The sequence below is a fragment of the Pan troglodytes genome, chromosome 20 (assembly GCF_028858775.2).
Source record: "Pan troglodytes isolate AG18354 chromosome 20, NHGRI_mPanTro3-v2.0_pri, whole genome shotgun sequence".
Classification (NCBI taxonomy): domain Eukaryota; kingdom Metazoa; phylum Chordata; class Mammalia; order Primates; family Hominidae; genus Pan; species Pan troglodytes.
In genome coordinates this window covers 3,029,203-3,049,479 of record NC_072418.2, presented here as the reverse complement: position 1 = coordinate 3,049,479, position 20,277 = coordinate 3,029,203, and the positions used below count along the sequence as shown (strand labels likewise).

General features: G+C 57.7%; 2 protein-coding genes across 8 annotated transcripts in view; both read right to left on the bottom strand.

Moving 5' to 3' along the window:
* Positions 1–422: 422 nt before the first annotated feature.
* MISP (mitotic spindle positioning) lies at positions 423–17,475 on the bottom strand. 3 transcript variants are annotated; one of them, XM_001146667.8, is made up of 5 exons: positions 14,731–17,475; positions 6,104–7,940; positions 4,796–4,926; positions 3,187–3,225; positions 423–1,239 (listed from the first exon to the last, which is right to left on the bottom strand). In XM_001146667.8, exons 2-5 carry the CDS (start codon positions 7,881–7,883, stop codon positions 1,150–1,152), a joined length of 2,040 nt encoding a protein of 679 aa, XP_001146667.4. In that variant the 5' UTR covers positions 7,884–7,940; positions 14,731–17,475; the 3' UTR covers positions 423–1,149. The 3 variants fall into 3 exon arrangements, with proteins under 3 accessions (XP_001146667.4, XP_063656509.1, XP_054529814.1); XM_063800439.1 differs by lacking the exon at positions 3,187–3,225; XM_054673839.1 differs by lacking the exons at positions 3,187–3,225; positions 14,731–17,475 and having other exon boundaries at positions 6,104–9,286.
* A 98-nt stretch (positions 17,476–17,573) lies between these two features.
* The window catches only part of PALM (paralemmin), a 40,732-nt gene continuing 38,028 nt past the window's right edge, over positions 17,574–20,277 (bottom strand). For all 5 annotated transcript variants that reach the window (XM_016934491.3, XM_009434237.4, XM_054673840.2 and 2 more), the window contains one exon: positions 17,574–19,619. In XM_016934491.3, the coding sequence (XP_016789980.1) occupies positions 19,090–19,619 (530 nt within the window). In that variant the 3' untranslated portion in view covers positions 17,574–19,089. The remainder of the gene's footprint in view (positions 19,620–20,277) is intronic.

The following is a 20,277-nucleotide window of genomic DNA, read 5'->3' as shown; positions in this document are numbered from 1 at the left end:
CGCCCACGCCTCTGACCAGTAGGATCTGGCTTCCCTGGATGTGAGCCTGGTATACATGTGGAGCCGAATTAATGACCCTCCGGCCTCCTCTGAGACCAGAGTGGTGAGGGATTCAGCAAATGCTTAATAAGCACCCTGGGTACTGCGAGGGACGTGGTGAGACGGGGCTGGAGGAGCCGGGCTGGTGAGGTTGGGCCCCGGGCCTGGTGTTGCTGAAGGTACCTCTCCATGATCAATTGTCAGTCACTCAACAAGCATCAGCTAAGCACCTACTGCATGCAGACGCTGGGAACTCCCCCCATGGGAACCTGACAGCCCCACAGGCTCACGGCCTAGCGGGGTGGAACCTAACGTCGCCAAGAAAATGAAACAGAGAGTGGAGGCCCAGGGGACTTTGTCCGGACCAGGCAGGGGCCAAGGCAGGCAGCTCACTCCAGGTTTATTTCAGGGCAGTTTGGGGGTGTGGGACAAAGACCCCCTCCAGCTCCTAAACTGGGTCACTTTTCTCCCAGGTGAAGGGCACCATCCTCATGGGATCCTATCGATGTGAGAGCTTTGTGCCCACCAGGTGTGGCTGGGTGCACCAAGGTGAAGGGTTTGAGGGCTGCACAGGGACCCCCAGCACTGGGAGTTTGGCCTCCTCCCTCAGACTGGATGGTTTCCCAGGGTTGGAAAGGGGCAGGTCTCCCCTCTCAGCTTGGGACTTCTCAGAGGGAGGAGCTGAGTGTCTCCTCCCTCAGACCCGCAGCCCCTCAAGGTGCTGCGATCTGTGCCACCCTCTTTGACCGGTCCCTCTGCCCTCAGACTAGCAGAAGCAAATTACACCTGAAAGTGGAGGAGCGGGTCTCTTTCTTTCTTAGACCCAGAGCATTTGGCAAAGTCTTAGAAGCAGAAAGAATCAGCAGGGGTCCCATTTCATCCCCAAAAGCTTTAGACCCCAAAGGCAGAAACAATTCTAAAGGAAGATAGAAACGGAAACGAAAAACCCAACAGTCCCAAATGCACCCACGGCGGGATTGTTGGCAGATGAGCTGTGGTTCTTGGATCCTGGATCTAGGACCCATTTCCTAGGGTGGGGGCTTGGCGATGCTCTTGGCAGTTCCCACGAGGGTCAGGGCAGGGCAGGGGGTGGGCGCCCCATCCCGAGGCTCAGTCATCCTCCTCACTGGCGTAGATGCGGGATTCCCAGCGCTCTGCCATGGCGTTCTTGTGACGGGTCACCCGTATGGCTTCCAGGACCTGCAGAAAGGAGGCATGAATTCCCCCAATTCCAGGTCCTACCACACCCCCAAGACGTCTCCTCCAACTGCCAATTCATTAGAGAGGCCTAGAACGGGGGTAAAGTAGGATCCCCTCCTCTGTTTCAGACCCTCTACTCCTAGTAATATGACCAAAGAATATGCTAACTCATGCTGAGCTCCAGGGCAGGAAAAATGTCCGTATTTGGCTTTTTGTTTGTTTATTTGTTTTTGAGACGGAGTCTCGCTCTGTTGCCCAGGCTGGAGTGCAGTGGTGCGATCTTGGCTCACTACAAGCTCCACCTCCCGGGTTCACACCATTCTCCTGCCTCAGCCTCCTGAGTAGCTGGGACTACAGAGGCCCGCTACTGCACCTGGCTAATTTTTTGTATTTTTAGTAGAGACAGTTTCACCGTGGCCTCAATCTCCTGACCTCATGATCCTCCCGCCTCGGCCTCCCAAAGTGCTGAGATTATCTCAATCTCCTGACCTCATGATCCTCCCGCCTCGGCCTCCCAAAGTGCTAAGATTATCTCAATCTCCTGACCTCATGATCCGCCCGCCTCGGCCTCCCAAAGTGCTGAGATTACAGGCATGAGCCACCACGCCTGGCCAATGTATTTGGCATTTTGGATTCAGCTCAAAGAGGGGTCAGGCGATAGTGGCTCATGCCTATAATCCCAGAAATTTGGTGTGCTGAGGTGGGAGGATCCCTTGAATGCAGGAATTCGAGACCAGCCTGGGCAACCTAGTGAGACTGCCTGTACAAAAAAAATAAATAAATAAAAATAAACTATCTGGGTGCAGTGGCACATTCCTATGTTCCTACTTGGGAGACTGAGGTGGGAGGATTGCTTGAGCCCAGGAGGTCAAGGTTGCAGTGAGCTGGGACCACATCATAGCACTCCAGCCTGGGTGACAGAGTGAGAGCCTGTCTCAAAAAAGTAAAAATAAAAAAAAAATGAAAAGAAAAAGGAGGGCCACACACGTGTGCCGTAAACCGACTGAGGGGGCTTGGCTTGAATAGTCTCAGATGCATACCTTCCTCAAAGAAAGTGCCTTTGGCTGGGTGTGGTGGCTCACACCTGTAATCCCAGCACTTTGGGAGGTGGAGGCAGGAGGATTACCTGAGGTCAGGAGTTCGAGACCATCCTGGCCAACATGGTGAAACCCCATCTCTGCTAAAAATACAAAAATTAGCTGGGCATGGTGGTGGGCGCCTGTAATCCCAGCAACTTGGGAGGCTGAGGCAGGAGAATCGCTTGAACCTGAGAGGTGGAAGTTGCAGTGAGCCGAGGTCAAGCCACTCCACTCCAGCCTGGGCAACAGAGCGAGACTCCATCCTCCCAAAAAAACATTGCCTTGGCCGGGCGCGGTGCCTCGCGCCTGTAATCCCAGCACTTTGGGAGGCCGAGGCGGGTGGATCACGATGTCAGGAGATCAAGACCATCCTGGCTAACACGGTGAAACCCCGTCTCTACTAAAAATACAAACAAAATTAGCCGGGCGTGGTGGTGGGCGCCTTTAGTCCCAGCTACTCAGGAGGCTGAGGCAGGAGAATGGCGTGAACCCGGGAGGCGGAGCTTGCAGTGAGCCGAGATTGCGTCACTGCACTCCAGACTGGGCGACAGAGCGAGACTCTGTCTCAAAAACAAAAACAAAAACAAAAACAAAAACAAGCAACATTGCCTTTGTTTGGGGTCCAACCTCACAAACCTTCACCACGTGGTGGAGAGGTGGCATGTGAACCCTCTTCTCCTAATCCATACCCATGGCAGACATCACAAGCAGATCACAGCAAAATCCACCCTGAGCAGACACTACCAATTGAGAAGACACCCAATACGATCCCCACACCTGGAGGAAGGGGCTTCCATTGGCCCCTGTGTGCAGGGCCACAGATGTGGGGGGGAAAGACTTGAGTCTTCGTGCCCAGGAGCATACTCACCTCTGAGTTGATACCGTCCGAGGGGTTGATGCCAGCATACTACAGGAAAGGAACACAAGTCAGCCCAGGCCTTTCTGCCCTGCCCGGTGCAGAGTCCGCCCAGAGCTCCCACACAGCCCTCTCTGTCACCATTTGGGGAAGAGTGGAAGGCATCCCCTGCCCTGAGTGTTCTCAACACATGTCCCACGGTCACCCAGACTCACAGCCATCCCCCTTGCTGTTCCTCACGCTGTTCCCCTCAGTGCAGCCTCTGTCCAACATTCATGATTTATTTATTTAATTAATTAATTAATTAATTAATATTGGGTCTGAGTCTTGCTCTATCACCCAGGCTGGAGTGCGGTGGTGCGATCTCGGCTCACTGCAACCTCCACCTCCCGGATGGAGCCTCCCTAGCAGCCTCCCTTTAGCCAGGAGTGGTGGTACGTACCTGTAATTCCAGCTACACGGGAGGCCGAGGCAGGAGAATCGCTTGAACCCGGGAGGCAGAGGTTGCAGTGAGCCAAGATCGCGCCACTGCACTCCAGCCTGGGTGACAGAGCGAGACTCCATCTCAAAAAAAACAAAACAAAAACAGGACATAATATTCCTCACGGCACTAAATATTCCTCGTGTCATTAAAAGTGACGTGAGGAATATTTCATACAGACAAAAGGAGAGGAAAAACATACATGAACAATTACATGTCTAACAACAAGGCATCAAAATTCATAAAGCAAAACCCCTAAGGCAAAGCTCTGTGGCCTGTAGGTCCTGGAGTCAAGCCTGGGTTCATGAGCTGCCTAACCCTGGGCATGTGACACCACCAGGGTGCTAAAGGTGTGGTTCATTGGAAGCCCCGAGCCAGCGTGTGACAGACACATCCCTCCCTCTCTCCCTCTCCCTCCCTCCCTTCCTTCCTTGCTTTGTTCCTTCCTTCCCTCCCTCCCTCCTGCCTTCTCTCTCTCTCTCTCTCTCTCTTTCTTAGAAGTAAATATCTGTGGCCAGGTGCAGTGGCTCATGCCTGTAATCCCAGCACTTTGGGAGGCCCAAGTGGGCAGGTCACTTGAGATCGGTTTGAGACCAGCCTGGCTAACATGGTGAAACCACGTCTCTACTAAAAATACAAAAAAATTAGCCAGGTGCACGCCTGTAATCCCAGCTACTCGGGAGGCTGAGGCAGGAGAATCACTTCAACCCGGGAGGTGGAGGTTGCAATGAGCCAAGATCGTGCTACTGTACTCCAGCCTGGGCGACAGAGTGAGACTCCGTCTCAAAAAAAAAAAAAAAAAAGAAACTAATGCTGGTGACGATGACAAATTGCCACTGTCCTCCTCCTCCAAGCAGAGTTGGTCCTTTGGTCTTTGATCCTGGAGATGACCTCCTGATGGGGACAAAGACCCCAGCTTATATGGCCTCTCCAAGCAGAAGCCCAGAGATACAAGGACACCAAGTTTATCATCTTCTACCTGACATCTGCAGGAGACTGAGGCACGGCCAGGGGTGGGGGCAGTGAGGGAGACAGTGCTTGAACCCAGGTCAGGCTTGAGTCCTGCTCGAACTTCCTGTGGCCCTAATAGGGGCTGTCTGACCCCAGCCTGGCCTCTGCAGAGACGGGTTCCAGACTCACCCATTGCTCCTTCTTTCTCTGCCCGGGAGGAGCACTGTCCACTGGATCTTCCACTGTCCACGCCACGCTTGAGTGTAGGTGGATGGGGCTGAAGAAGGGAGACTCAGACACCGAGTAACTGCCCGTGATGCCTGTAGGGGGGCAGAACATTAGAACATTTGTCAGACCTCTGCTCGGGAGACAGAGTCTAGCCAGCAGCTAAGGAGACAGGTGTATGGACAGGCAGAGCAGATGACTATCCGGGAAACTGAGATTGACCAAAGTAGCCAGTCAGGAGAAACTGGATGCACAGATGGGCCGACATGCAAGGTGAAGAACATTAAAAGTGACTGGGCATGGTAGCTCACGCCTGTAATCCCAGCACTTTGGGAGGCCGAGGCGGGTGGATCATGAGGTCAGGAGATCGAGACCATCCTGGCTAACACGGTGAAACCCCATCTCTACTAAAAATACAAAAAAATTAGCCAGGCGTGGAGGCAGGCGCCTGTAGTCCCAGCTACTCAGGAGGCTGAGGCGAGAGAATGGCGTGAACCCGGGAGGCGGAGCTTGCAGTGAGCCGAGATCGCGCCACTGCACTACAGCCTGGGTGACAGAGCGAGACTCCATCTCAAAAAAAAAAAAAAAAAAAAAAAAAATTAAAAGTGACACAAGGAATATTTCATATTGTCAAAAAGGTGCAACTGTCCAAGAGGATAAACATATATGAACAGGCTGGGAGCAGTGGCTCATGCTTGTAATCCCAGCACTTTGGGAGGCCAAGGCAGGGTGGATCACCTGAGGTCAGGAGTTCAAGACCAGCCTGGCCAACATGATGAAACCCTGTCTCTACTAAAAATAGAAAAATTAGCCGGGAGTGGTGGTGGGCACCTGTAATCCCAGCTACTCAGGAGGCTGAGGCAGGAGAATCGCTTGAACCCGGGAGGTGGAGGTTACAGTGAGTTGAGATCCTGCCACTGCACTCCAGCCTGGGCGACAGAGCGAGACTCCGTCTCAAAAAAAAAAAACCGAAAAACAAAAAACAAAAACAAAAACAAAACACACAAAACATATATGAACATTTATGCGCCTAACAACAAGGCATCCAAATCCATAAAGCAAAAGCCCTAAGGTAAAGTTGACATTTCTCTCCAAAATCTACATTTTTAATAGACAGGCAGACAAACCAGCGACTGAGGGGATGAACAGTCAGGAGGCAGTGTCTCCCCAACCCCAGCCCTTCGACAGCCTCAAACTCCACTTCCCCACCCTCCCCTGCTCCAACCTCTGAGACCCTGAGCCAAGCAGCCACTCCCTGGAGCCCCTTCTCACCGGATGCCTGGGAGGAGCTCCTGGAGTTCTGGTCAGAGTTCTCATCTGGCGTTGGGGAGAAGACCTCTGGGAAGAGAGCATTCCTCCGCTCCTCTGCCACCTCTTGCTCCCGGCGCAGGACGCTCTCCCTCTCCCTTTCCAGCAGATCAGACGACTGGGACTTCTGCAGCCTCAGCGCGGGGGCCCCGGCCACCTCCCAGCCCCAGACATGGGGGACTTGGGCCTGCTGGGGCTCGTCTGGGGCCCTGAACCGCAGAGGACGCAGGCGGAAGTACTCCCACCGCACGACACCCCTGTTGGCTTGCGGGGATCCCCGAGGGGGCTTCGATGCCTCTTGCTTTGTGCTCAGGGGTTTTCCAGAGGATTCTGAGAGATGCCTTGGGGACGTCGTGGCCTTTGGTGAAGTCGCAGCCTTGGCCTCCGCTGTGGAGAGACTGCTGGGCTTGCCGAATGCTCCGAAGGCTGAGAATTCTAGCTGGGGGGTCCCGGGGCTCAGGTAAGGCTGGTAGGCATCAGGTGGGATGCGGTTCACCTTCCTCACTTCTGCAGCTGGGTCGGCCGCACGGGCATCTGGGGCCGGGCTGAGGATGGAATCTGAGCTGAGGGCTCTCCGGAGTCCGGGCTGGGGACCCTCCGAGACCCAGTCGGGTGTGGACGCCCGGCCCACATGCAGGCCCTCCCGCCGGTGGTCTTCCTCACGCTGTGTCTCCTGTACTATGTCCCGCTGCACGTAGAGGGACAGGCGCCCTCTCTCCCGCCGTGGGGCTGTGATCAGGCTCAGCTTGGTCAGCAGTGGCCTGGTGGGGATTTCCACCAGCTCCTGGTGGTCGGTTGCCTGCCGAAGCCCCCTCTGCTCTCGCAGGTCTGCCTCACGCTCCTGAGCCAGACGGATCTCCCGCTCGATGGGCGTCTCCTTGGGGGTCCCCGGGGACTCCACTGAGGCCAAGGAGCCAGGGTCATCCACAACTTGGACACTGGCCCAGGTGGGCACAGCACGCACCTTGTTCTCTTCCCTGACCACCCCCTTCACCTGGGGCTTGATGGGAACCACGTGCCCGTTGGCCAGGTGGGGCTTGTTGAAGGCCTTGGGGGCCTGGCTGGCCCCTGGGGTTGTGCCTGCGGGGGTCCCCCTGGCCGGGGAGCTATGAGGGACCCCCTTGTTCGCCTGCTCCAGACTCAGGAACTGCTGTCTCGCTGCCAGGAAGTCAATCTGCTCCCTGTCAACCACGTTCTCCTCCAGGGGCGTGGACCGAGGTGGGCCGGGGGTCCTGGGGTCTCCGTGGTCAGGAGTGCCCTGGAGCGTGGCCACGGTGCCGCTCTTCCTGACTGCCTGGCCCTGGATGATGGCCCAGCGCTCCCGCTCCAGGTCACACAGCCTCCTGGGGTCAGCGTCCCCAGCATCCAGGCGGTAGGTCTTCATCTCCTCGTCCTCCCCGTCCTCTGGGCGGAGTGCCCATGTTGGACGTCCCTGGTGGGCATCCCTGGCACCCAGGCGGTAAACCTTCCAACCCTCATCCTCCCTGTTCTCCGAGTGGAGCCCCCGTGGGGACGGCTGGCCAGGGTAGGCATGCACGCTGTAGGACACCCCCTGCCTCTGCACGCCCTGCTGGGCCCTGTGGTCAGTGGGCCACGTCTGCGGCTCATCCTGGCCCCAGCCGCTGGCCTCGGGGCCCGTGCACACCAGATGGTATGTGTAGCTGGTGTCTCCATCCAGCACCAGGCCGGTGCCACGGTGTGCCTGCGGGATGCCCAGGATGGGGTATCTGGTCACGCGGTCCATCTCTTCCGGGGTCTTGGCCTCAACCTTCCTTCCGTGGGGTGGAGACCTCTGGGCTCACTGAGGGAGGAGAAGGAAATGAGGGCCATCAAGTCAGAGCACCTAGGGAGAGGAACAGCCTCCAGTCCCCCAAAGGGCAAAGTGTCCATCAAATGGCCTTTGTGATTGGCTTAGGGATGGGTAAGTGACACAGTCCAGCCACTCAGAGCAGCCCATTCTCTAACCTCTGTGATTGGTTTAGGGGTGCGTGACGCAGTCCAGCCACTCAGAGCAGCCCATTCTTTAAACTCTGTGATTGGTTTAGGGGTGCGTGACACAGTCCAGCCACTCAGAGCAGCCCATTGTCTAGTCTCTGTGATTGGCTAAGGGATGGGTAAGTAACTCAGCCGGGGCAATCAAAGCATCCCACCTTCTGGCCTCTGTGATTGGTTCAAGGATGAGTAAATGGCCCAGCCTGGCCAGTCAGAGTAGCCCATTCTCTGGCCTCTGTGACTGGTTCAGGGATGGGTAAGTGACTCATCCTGACCAATCAGAGCATCCCACCCACTGGCCTCTGTGATTGGTTCAAAGGTGGGTAAGTGACCTAGTCCAGCCAGTGAGAGCATTTCACCCTCTGGCCTCTGGAATTGGTTCAGAGATGAGCATGTGACCCAGTCTAGCCAATGACATGAGACCCTGGGACTTTACAATTAATGCAGAAGATGGGACCCTCTTCCCGCTGGTCTTGTTAGGCTGATGGAACGAGACAGTGAATTGCTGGGGATGTAAGTGCCCCCAGTGGGTACAGCTTGCTTGACAGCAACCCCAACACCAGCAAAGCATCCTGAAAACTTTTAAGCTCCCTGATTCCAACCGTACCTGAATCTCTGAATGTCCCGGTTACTACCCCAACAACTCGCATTATAGGTATCTAACATTTGCAGCCCAATAAAATCAGGGTGCCCTGCCCACCTTATCTCCCAGACACACACACCTGCCCTGTGGAGTCCAGCTCAACCTTGATTTTTTTTTTTTTTTTGAGATGGAGTCTCGCTCTGTTGCCCAGCCTGGAGTGCAGTGGCACGATCTTGGCTCACTGCAACCTCCACCTTCTGGGTTCAAGTGATTGTCCTGCCTCAGCCTCCCGAGTAGCTGGGACTAAAGGCGTGCGCTGCCACACCCGGCTAAGTTTTGCATTTTTAGTAGAGACGGGGTTTCACCACGTTGGCCAGGCTGGTCTCGAACTCCTGACCTTGTGATCTGCCTGCCTCAGCCTCCTAAAGTGTTGGGATTACAGGCGTGAGCCACCGCGCCTAGCCTTTTAAAACTTTTAATTATTATTTTATTTTGAGACGGAGTTTTGCTCTTGTCGCCCAGGCTGGAGTGCAATGGCGTGATCTCGGCTCACCAAAACCTCTGCCTCCTGGGTTCAACCTCTGCCTCCTGGGTTCAAGCGAGTCTCCTACCTCAGCCTCCCGAGTAGCTGGGATTACAGGTGTCCACCACCACGCTCGGCTAATTTTATTTTTATTTTTTTGGATTTTTAGTAGAGATGGGGTTTGGTCATCTTGGCCAGGCTGGTCTTGAACACCTGACCTAAGGTGATCCTCCTGCCTCAGCCTCCCAAAGTGCTGGGATTACAGGCATGAGCCACTGCACCTGGCCTTTTTTCATTTTCTGAGACAGAGTTTCGCTCTTGTTGCCCAGGCTAGAGTGCAATGGTGCAATCTCGGCTCACTGCAACCTCTGCCTCCCGGGTTCAAGCAATTCTTCTGCCTCAGCCTCCCGAGTAGCTGGGATTACAGGCATGCTCCACCATGCCTGGATAATTTTGTATTTTTAGTAGAGACAGGGTTTCTCCATGTTGGTCAGGCTGGTCTCAAACTCCCGACCTCAGGTGATCCACCCACCTCGGTCTCCCAAAGTGCTGGGATTACAGGCGTGAGCCACCGTGCCGGGTCAATTTTTATTTTTATTTATTTGTTTATTTTTGCGGTGGAGTCTCGCTCTGTCACCCAGGCTAGAGAGCAGTGGCGCGATCTCAGTTCACTGCAACCCTTGCCTCCCAGGTTCAACCGATTCTCCTACCTCAGCCTCCTGAGTAGCTGGGATTACAGGCGCCCGGCCACCACGCCCAGCTAATTTTTATATTTTGAGTAGAGATGGGGTTTCACCATGTTGGCCAGGCTGGTCTTGAACTGCTGACCTCAGGTGATCCACCCTCCTCGGCCTCCAAAAGTGCTGGGATTACAGGCGTGAACCATGGTCCCTGGCCTGATTTTTATTTATTTATTTATTTATTTATTTATTTATTTATTTATTATTTTTAAAGACAGGGTCTCCCTCTGTTGCACAGGCTGGAGTGCAGTGGCACAATGTCAGCTCACTGCAACCTCTGCTTCCAGGTTCAAGCAATTCTCGTGCCTCAGCCTCCTGAGTAGCTGGGATTACAGGCGCTAACCTCCAAGTCCGGCTAATTTTTTGTATTTTTAGTAGAGACGAGGTCTCACCATGTTGGCCAGGCTGGTCTCGAACTCCTGAGCTCAGGTGATCTGCCCGCCTCGGCCTCCCAAAGTGCTGGAATTACAGGCGTGAGCCACCGCGCCTGGCCTCAGCCTTGATCTCTGAAGCCTTCCTTGGCCGCACCATATTTATCTGCGTCTCCTGTGCGCCGAGACTTTCCACCCTGAGCTCACTCTGAGACTCCTGGTGCCGGATTTTTCCATCTGACAATTACAGATGGCCCCTTGCTGAGGGATGTCAAATGGAGAAACTGAGGCCCAGAGAGAGGGACTGACAGCAACTCCAGTTTCCCGGCTCCCACATCCTGGTTCTCCACCCTGCCCTGCCCAGCTGGACACCTCGTCCCATCTGAGACAACATCCCCGCCTGGGCCTTGTCGCCATAAAGCCAGGATGGGCAAAGGAACACCGTGGACCTTGTCCCGCTGGGCCCAGGTGGGGCCGTGGAACGTGCGGGTGACACCCTGACCCAGTGCCTTCCGGCTCTCGCCCTCTCCCAAGGGTCCAGGTTGCTGCTGGGCTCAGTTCCAGGAGCCTTCCCGAAGGTCATACACCTGCTCACATCACTTCTGTGGCTCCTGGCATCTGCAGGGCACAGTTCTCACACCCTGCTCCTGGCCTTAGCACGAAACCCCAATTTCTGCAGGCACCTCCACCCCAAACCAGGCCCTCTTCCTCCACCCCAAACCTCGCCCTCCTCCTCCACCTGCGGCTCTCTCTGTCTCAAGGCCGCCTGTTTCTGCTTCTCCACGGCTTCCTCTGCTGAAGCCCATGGACACCTCCTCCAGGAAGTAACCCAGATTGCCCCTCCCCCACAGCCATCATCTGAACACCTCCTTCATGTCAGGCCTTGTACCCAGCACCCGTCTTAGGTATTGTCTTTTGTTTTGAGACGGAGTCTCGCTGCGATGCCCAGGCTGGACTGCGGTAGCGTGATCTCAGCTCACTGCAATCTCCGCCTCTCAGGTTCAAGCAATTCTCCCGCCTCAGCCTCCTGAGTAGCTGGGACTACGGGCACCCGCCCCCACACCCGGCTAATTTTTTCTTTTTTTTGAGACGGAGTCTCCGTCTGTCGCCCAGGCTGGAGTGCAGTGGTGCGATCTCAGCTCACTGCAAGCTCCGCCTCCCGGGTTCACGCCATTCTCCTGCCTCAGCCTCCCGAGTAGCTGGGACTACAGGCGCCCGCCACCACGCCTGGCTAATTTTTTGTATTTTTAGTGGAGACGGGGTTTCACCGTGTGAGCCAGGATGGTCTCGATCTCCTGACCTCGTGATCCTCCTGCCTCGGCCTCCCAAAGTGTTGGGATTACAGGCGTGAGCCACCGCGCCCGGCTAGGACACCCGGCTAATTTTTGTATTTTTAGTAGAGACGGGTTTCACCACGTTGGCCAGGCTGGTCTTGAACTCCTGACTTCAGGTGATCCGCCTGCCTCGGCCTCCCAAAGTGCAGGGATTACAGGCGTGAGCCACTGTGTCCAGCAGGCATCATCTTTCATAGTTGAGGAAAGGAAGCCTCACCTGAAGACACAGGGACCTCAAAAGCTTGAGCTCCTGACTCCTAAAAAAAGCACTGTCGGCTGGGCACAGGGGCTCAGGCCTGTAATCCCAGCTACTTGGGAGGCTGAGGTGGGAGAATCACTTGAACCTGTGAGGTGGAGGTTGCGGTGAGCTGAGATTGTGCCATTGCACTCCAGCCTGGGTGACAGAGAAAGACCCTGTCTCAAAAGAAAAACAAACCCCCAAAAAGCAGGACTGTCGCTCCCGGGCCCACCAAGGCTATTATTTAGATCTGCTGCCTTTACACCAACCAGCAGCATTTTTTTTTTTTTTTAAACAGACAGGGTCGGCCGGGCACAGTGGCTCACACCTGTAATCCCAGCACTTTGGCGGATCACGAGGTCAGGAGATCGAGACCATCCTGGCTAACACGGTGAAACCCCATCTCTACTAAAAATACAAAAAAAATTAGCCGGGCGTGCTGGCGGGCGCCTGTAGTCCCAGCTACTCAGGAGGCTGAGGCAGGAGAATGCTGTGAACCCGGGAGGTGGAGCTTGCAGGGAGCTGAGATCGCATCATTGCACTCCAGCCTGGTGACAGAGCGAGACTCCGCCTCAAAAAAAAAAAAAAAAGAAAAGAAAAAAAAAGAAAAACTTAGCCCCTCTCTGAACTGGAAAGTGGCATCAAACAGCATAAAGTGGAGAGACTGTGGGGAGCCATGTTGAAACTACACGCAATGTGTCATGCAATCTTCCGCGCGTATCAAATGTCAGAAACTAAAATAGGGGAAACATTGAAAACCAGGCGGCATTGGTGAATAAATCCCACGCAAACAGCTGAGCTTCCTCCCAAAGCGTGACGCACAGATGGCTCCCCTGACCCGAGGCCTCCTCCTCCGTGGATGCCGCCTGCCCAGCTCATGGAAGGCCTTGCCTTCTCCCACCCGAAACCGTCAGCCCAGGCCTCGCTCTCTCCTGCTGTGGCCACAGGTCAGCACCCTTCCTGCAGCCCAGAGTCTGGTATACAGCAGGCGCCTAATAAATACTGGCTGAGCAACCACCACTCATCCCAGCTGCTCAGACGTGGGGGTTGGGCTCATTGCGGAATGCAGACCAGCTCCACCATGCCTTCTGGCCCTGAAGGGCTGGGCAGGTCCACGCCCTGCACCCTGGAGCTCCCCGGGGAGGGCGGGTGTAGGAATGTTTGCCCAGTGAGTGGACAGACGTTTACACAGCGGGATTTATAACCCACATCAGACGTCAACTCCGGGAGAAAGGGAGCTGTCCGCCCAGCCTCGAGCAGGTGCTGGGTCTCCCGGTGGGGTGGGGTTGGGTGGGGATGAAGGCACGCATCATCCTCTGCTCATTCCTCCCCAGTGATTCACTGAAGCCAGCGGGTGGGGCCTGGGGCCCAGCTCTTGGGTTCAAGTCCACTGGGCCCCCTCCCCTGCTGCCTGTGCCTCAGTGCCCACCCCCGCCCCCCGCTTTTTTTTTTTTTGAGATAGAGTCTCCCTCTGTCACCCAGGCTGGAGTGCAGTGGCGCAATCTCCGTTCACTGCAACCTCTGCCTCCCGGATTCACACCATTCTCCTGCCTCAGCCTCCCGAGTAGATGGGACTACAGGCGCCCGCCACCACGCCCGGCTAATTTTTGTATTTTTAGTAGAGATGGGGTTTCACTGTGTCGGCCAAAAAAACCCCTGGATCCACGGCGGCTCTCATGGCCGGCATTCTTGGGCAGCGGCGCTGCCCTCGGGGGAAGAGCCCCAGGACGGAAGATGGCCCCTGCAAGGCCCCGCGGTGGCTAAGGACCTCGGCGTCCTGAGACTCTTCCTGCAACACCTTGGAACCGTTTTCGACTCCGGTTTTTGAGAGAGGGAGTTGAGACCCAGAGAGGAGAACCTGCTCATCTGAGGTCACACAGCGATGACAGAGCAAGTGTCTGAAGCCAGTTTTCAGACTTTGCTCCAAATCACCTCCTCTTACAGGAAGCCCCCTGGGTTGCTCCTCCCAGCCTCACCCTGAACTCTGTTGATACCAGAATGAAACTGGGTTTATGGACCCTGGTGCCACACCTCCTTCCTCATCAGCCAGTTGGCTCCATGTGAGGGGCAAAGGTTCCCTTGTGGGGCCGAGACTCAGACAAGGAGGCCATGCAGAAGGGAGGGCCCCGTTCCTTTTTACCATCCCTCAGGGTTGCAGTCACCCTTGAGTCATCAGCTCCTTGGGTTCCTGGGCGGAGCTCCACCGGCAGACGCTGGGCCGAGTCCCTGCTGGCTGCCCGGGATCCCAGGCTACCACCTCACCCCCACCCGAGGACCCAGGCCAAGTCCCCAGCCCCGGCCTGAGACTCCTTCCGCCTGTACTCAACCACCCCTCCTCCGTGTCCCCAAACCAGCCCCCAGCCCCACGGGGGTGTTTACTGCCCAGAGCCTCCCAGTCAGGGGCCTGGTGGGATGGATAAGCATCTCTCCAGAAGCCTCTGGAATTCCCAGAACCATGGAGGGGCCCCTCTGGCCTCTGACCATGGGGGTGCCAACCCGGCCCCTCCCTTGGAGGGCTCTGGGATTTGGGGTTCAAAAGCCCCAGCAGAGTTCAGGGACAAGGGCCTCTCTGCTCTCCCAGTGGGTGCCCTTGAGGCCCCAGAGTACCTAGCGGGGGCAGAGGGAAAGGTGCCTCAGGGAGGCTCCGAGGGTGACGGGGTGGGGCTGGGGGCCTCCCTGGATCCCAAGTGCCCCCAGGCAAGCAGAACCCGCCCACAGACACATGACGCCCCCACGCCAAATGTGGATCCAACCACCCCACACAGGATCCCCGCCCGGCCCGGCCCAGCCCGGGGCGCCCCCAGCCTCACCTGCCGGCTCCCGGCTCCACAGTCCGCAGCCTCCACTCTGACTCCTCGATGGGCACAGAGGCCTCCCAGCTCCGCCCTGCCCGCCAGGTTGCCAGGGGACAGAGGCCCCACCCAGGGGAGGCAGGTGTGCCCCCTCCCCCCAGCCCCACCTGGGATCAGGAAACAAAGTCCAGAGGAGGAGGAGGGAGAAAGAGGATACCAGGCTGGGCAAGGGCGGGCACCGTGCCCGCTGCCGGCTGCCCCTCCGCCGCCAGGGCCTCCAGGCGGCCCCGAGAAGCCAGAACTCAGCGGAAACCTCCCTTGGCTGCCTGGCCCTCCCACCGCCTCTCAGCACCGCTCAGAGAGGGTCAGCAGGTGTCCAGGGCCACACAGCAGCTCAGCGTCCACAGTGGCCTGTGTCTCCTGGGGGGTCGGAGGGGCTGAGTCCCAATCCCGTCCGTGCCTTCTGGCCCAGCCCACCCCTTGGGGCGACTCCCCTAGATGGCCCCCTTCTTGCATAAACCAGGTTTGGCAGACTCTGGGGGGTTTGGTGTGGCCTGGGTTCTGATCCCACCTGACCTCTCTTAGCCCTGTTTTCTCCTCCGGGACGTGGGGGAACATCACGCCCGTGCTCCCTCAGGGCTGCTGGGAGGAATTCCCTAGGCCCCATCCACATAAAAAACCATACGAGGGGGCCGGACTTGGTGGCTCACACCTGTAATCCCAGCACTTTGGGAGGCCTAGGCTGGCGGATCACTTGAGGCCAGGAGTTCGAGACCAGCCTGGCCAACATGGCGAAACCCCATCTCTACTAAAAATACAAAATTTAGTGGGGTATGGTGGCACACTGTTATAATCCCAGCTACTTGGGAGGCTGAGGCAGAAGAATCACTTGAACCCAGGAGTTGGAGGTTGCAGTGAGCCGAGATCACACCACTGCACTCCAGCTTGGGCGACAAGAGCAAAACTCCAACTCAAAAAAAAAAAAAAGAACCGCACGAGGCCATCAAAAGACCCAGGCCACCCCGAGAGATGGGGACGCAGAGGCCCTCAGGCGCCCATGGTCCTCCTGGATTCTTAGTCAAGGTGCAGAGGCCTTGCTGGGACTGTGGGGAGCCCAGCATCTGTGGGGAAGTCGGGCCACTGGGCCTAGCGCCGTCTATGAGGGCAGGGAACACAGCCGAGGGGGCGGGGACTTCAGTTCCCCAGGCTGGGGCTCTGTCCTGACCTACGCCAGAGGGGCTGCTTATGGAGCCCCTCTGAACCTCAGTCTCTTCTTCGAGTAAAAAGGCCCCCAGCTCCGAATCCAGCAGGGCTGCTCAGGAGGGGGGTGCTTTTTTTGTGTTTTTTTTTTTTGAGACGGAGTCTCGCTCTTGTCACCCAGGCTGGAGTGCAGTGGCGCGATCTCGGCTCACGGCAACCTCCCCTGTTCAAGCAATTCTCCTGCCTCAGCTTCCCGAGTAGCTGGGATTACTGGCATGAGCCACCACGCCCAGCTAATTTTGTATTTTTAGTAGAGACAGGGTTTTGCCACGTTAGCCAGGCTGGTCTCGAACTCCTGACCTCAGGTGATGCCCCCGCCTCAGCCTTCCAAAGTGCTGGGATTACAGGCGTGAGCCACGGCGCCTGGCCAGGATGGGGGTGTTTAAGGACAAATCTGGATAAAGGGCCCCCAAAGGACAGCGTGGCACCTAACGCTGCTGGGTGTGTGAAAGCTCAGGGTGCGCGGCCTCACGGCGCCTCCCACCGCCGCCTCCCGCCACCCCCTTCATGTCCTTTTCTCCCTGGCTTGTAGATAGGGAAACGGAGGTACAGAAAGCTTAAAATCGCGCCCCAGGAATGGCGGGGGGTTAGGCTGGAACTGGAACCTGACTTCCCTCATCAGTGCTCTCCACCACACTCACCACCTCATTGGGGAAAACTGAGGCCCCAGCAGGGTGGAGGCTGGATCGCCCATGAGCTGGGGGCACTGTGGAGACGTCCCACGCCCAGGCTGAGGCTGGCCTCCCACTCAGGGCTCCGAAGGCCTATTTTATTTTATTTGAGACAGAGTCTCGCTCTGTCGCCCAGGCTGGAGTGCAGTGGCACGATCTCAGCTCACTGCAGCCTCTGCCTCCCAGGTTCAAGCGATTCTCCTGCCTCAGCCTCCCGAATAGCTAGGATTACAGGCGTGAGCCACCACGCCCAGCTAAGTTTTTGTATTTTTAGTAGAGACAGGGTTTCAGTATGTTGGCCAGGATGGTATCAATTTCTTGACCTTGTGATCCGCCCACCTCGGCCTCCCAAAGTACTAGGACTGCAGGCATGAGCCACCGCGCCCGGCCACGAAGGCTTATTTTACAGATGGGAAAACTGAGGCCCAGAGGAGGCAGCGACTTCTCCAAGACCACAGCGTGAGACAGAGTGGGGCTGGCGGGGCGGCACCTTCCCGTGAGCATGATGCTGGTCTCTACAGACACCTCCTCCCCAGGCCTCCTGTGTATTTCCCAGGGGCCGGCTTCTCTGCAGAGCTTGTGGGTGTCCAGGGGACCCTCTGTCATCACCCAGGGGCTGTGAGCCCAGCCAAGGGAGGAACAAAGGACAGGACGGGGCGGCCGCAGAACCCGAGGGCCCCCTGGGAAGCCAGTCCTGCCCCCCCATAGCAGCCCCTTATCGCCAGGCCTTACCTGCACAGTGGGGATTCCAGCGCCTCCCACCACCCCAAGGCGCTCAGGGAGCCCAGCAGGTGAGCGGGTGCAGGCAGGTGAAGCCAGCACACCGGAACCCTGCTCAGCCTCCCTTTAATGGCTCAAAGGCCGGCAGGCCCCACCCCCTGGCCTGGCCACGCCTTCCTCGCCAGGTTGAAAGGCAAGAACTCCAGGAACTGGGGCTGTTCACGCTGTTTATTTGCTTCTCTGGGAAAATCAAGAACATCGGGGGCCTCGTCACACACCAGAAGCAGAGGGGGTTATAGCAAGGGCACTTCAGCGAAGGCTCGCGGCTCGAGGGACTCGGGCAGACTCCAGGGAGGAGGAGGGGGTTCCACGGCTGACGCCCAGGTCACCCCCGAGAGGGCCTCTCCTCCCAGCCACCCAGGGGCAGAGCGGAGGCAGGGACCCAGGCTCCCATCCGAGGTGGCCCCTGTACCTGCCCTGCCGAGGCTGCAGGTGGTGACTGGACCAGGAGGCGGCCTGAGCACTGGGCACCAGGCTGGAGGTCCCTAGGGCAGGGACCAAGTTGGGGCCTGGTTGTCCAAAGCCAACGTGTGAGACGGTGTCTGTGAGAATGTACACGAATGTGCCTCTGGGGACGAGTGTAGCTGCCCCCAGGAGGGAAGCCCCTTGCCACTTCCAATGAGAGGGGGCTGGGGGCAGGCTCACATTGGTCTGGGTGGCAAATGAGGGTCTCCTGCTCCAACCCAAGAGGCTTCCTGTCCCAGGCTGTGTCCCTCCCTCCACTGCCCGGACGTGCTCCAAGCCCAGTAGAGCTGGCAGGTGGGGCCTGATCTCGGGGTATGGTTGGGAAGACCCAGGACCCTGGTCCAAGCAGGTTGGAGAAGAGGCCGGGGGCGGCCCCTGGGGTCCCCAAATTAGCACCAGGAGGAAGGAGGGCCCAGTGGGGGCGGGAGCTCGGGACAAGGAGTGGCTCACTCGGTCCCTGCCCTGTGCAGGGGGGCAGGTCAATGACCCCTGGTTCGCCCCGTCTAGAAGATAGCCCAGGGGTTACCGGCCCCTCCCGGGTGGGGGCATGTCCCCGGGGTTCCCCCTCCCCCAGACTCCATTGTCCACTGGTTGGGCCCACACAGGGCATGGGGGCACAGCAGAGGGGCCTGTCCTCCACCCAAGACCTTTAGCCCCCAAAGAGGCACGGCCTCACCCCAACTGCCTGAGATTGGGGGGCCAGCGCCTTGGCCAGGGAACCCCATAGAGCCTCGCTTCCAGGGCCTGAGCAGGCCCCAGTACCCGCCCCCGGCTCCCGGGGCCCTCTCTGGCGGGGTGTCCCCTCAGAGAAAGGCACAGGTGGGAGGCCCAGAGGGTGGCAGGCTGGCCTGGGCCGCATGGAGGCCGCGGGTCCCACCCGCCAGGACCCCGGTGGGCGCGAGCCGCGTCTGTGAAGCTGCCGTGACATGGGGGGTCCTTGTCTCGGGAAAAGCGGGTCTGTCCTGTCTCTCTCCTACCAGGCACAAGTGCACGGCTCTGGTTCGGGGGGAGTGTCGGGGCGTGGTGACGGGTGGGGGCCCCTGTCCCTCTTTCCAGCGAAAGAAAACTCGGAAGGAACATGTAACAACACGCCAAGTCCTGGACCCGTGAGGCTGTGGGTGGAGGGTGGGCAGGCGCCGGGAGGGGCCGGGCTGGTGGGTGTCTGTGGTGTGGGGTGGGGGCCGGGGTCTCGGGGGCCGGCTCACATGATGGAGCAGCATTTACAACGGTGCTTCTTCATGTCGAGGTCCTGGGGTTCGCTGGTGGTGGCCTCGGGCCCCGCCTGATTCTCTTCCCTGGAGGCGGCCTCCGTGGGAGGCTCGGCGGCACTGCCGTTGGGTGGCGCAGGCTCCTTGGGCTCAGCCGCGTCTTCGATGACCACCAGCTCCGCCGTGATGGTATCCTGAAGGCCCAGCACCTTCTTGGTCTCGGCCTCATCCTCCACGTTCTGGTAACCCATGAAGATCATCGTGACCGGGGGCTCCTGGCCGGGCTGGATCCCCGGCGGGCCGGACGTGGCCTCGCCTGGCTGTGCCTGCACACCGGTGATCTCCCGCCGGGAGGGTGTGGTCCGGGCTGCCCCCTCCACAGCCCCCCGGGTCTCTGCCGCCCCGGCCGTGGACCCTGCCTCGCTCAGCGTGACCTCGTCCGCTTTGTGGATGAGTTCATCCACCTCGGAGGAGCTCAGCGGGTGGATCCCGTTCTCGGCGGTGCCGTCCACGGCATGGACCACTGTACAAGGAGAGACAGAGAGAATGACCCAGCTCCAGGCAGGAGGGACAGAGAGAGGGACCTGGCTCAGGCAGGAGGGAAACCTTGGCAAGGCTTGTATCCTCCTCCAGGCTAAAGAGGAAATCACGACCTAGATTACACCGTCAGAACTGACAGACAATTAAAGCCCTCTGTTGGCATCTGTGGATGCAGCCTACGCCGTACAATGAGGAAAAAAAATTTTTTTTGAGACGGAGTCTCACTGCGTCGCCCAGGCTGGAGTGCAATGGCGCGATCTCAGCTCACTGCAAGCTCCACCTCCCGGGTTCAAGCCATTCTCCTGCCTCAGCCTCCTGAGTAGCTGGGACTACAGGAATCCGCCACCACGCCCGGCTAATTTTGTATTTTTAGTAGAGACGGGGTTTCTCCATGTTGGCCAGGCTGGTCTCGAACTCCTGACCTCAGGTGATCCGCCCGTCTTGGCCTCCCAAAGTGCTGGGATTACAGGCGTGAGCCACCAGGCCCAGCCGACAATGAGGAAAATTTATAAGCACAAAAACATTTATTAGGAACCAAGAAAGAGTGGAAAGGAATGAATTGGGATTTTTTTTTTTTTTTTTTTCTGAGATGGAGTTGCCCAGGCTGGAGTGCAGTGGTACTGTCTCGGCTCACCGCAACC

What these genes read in the sequence shown, in the direction of transcription:
- MISP (XM_001146667.8), bottom strand. Translation starts at nt 7,883, where the DNA reads ATGGACCGCGTGACCAGATACCCCATCCTGGGCATCCCGCAGGCACAC. An exon ending in GAGCTCCTCCCAGGCATCCG is followed by an intron (nt 4,927 to 6,103) that starts GTGAGAAGGGGC and finishes GCCCCCCTACAG; the next exon opens with GCATCACGGGCAGTTACTCG. An exon ending in CGGACGGTATCAACTCAGAG is followed by an intron (nt 1,240 to 3,186) that starts GTGAGTATGCTC and finishes TCCTTTCTGCAG; the next exon opens with GTCCTGGAAGCCATACGGGT.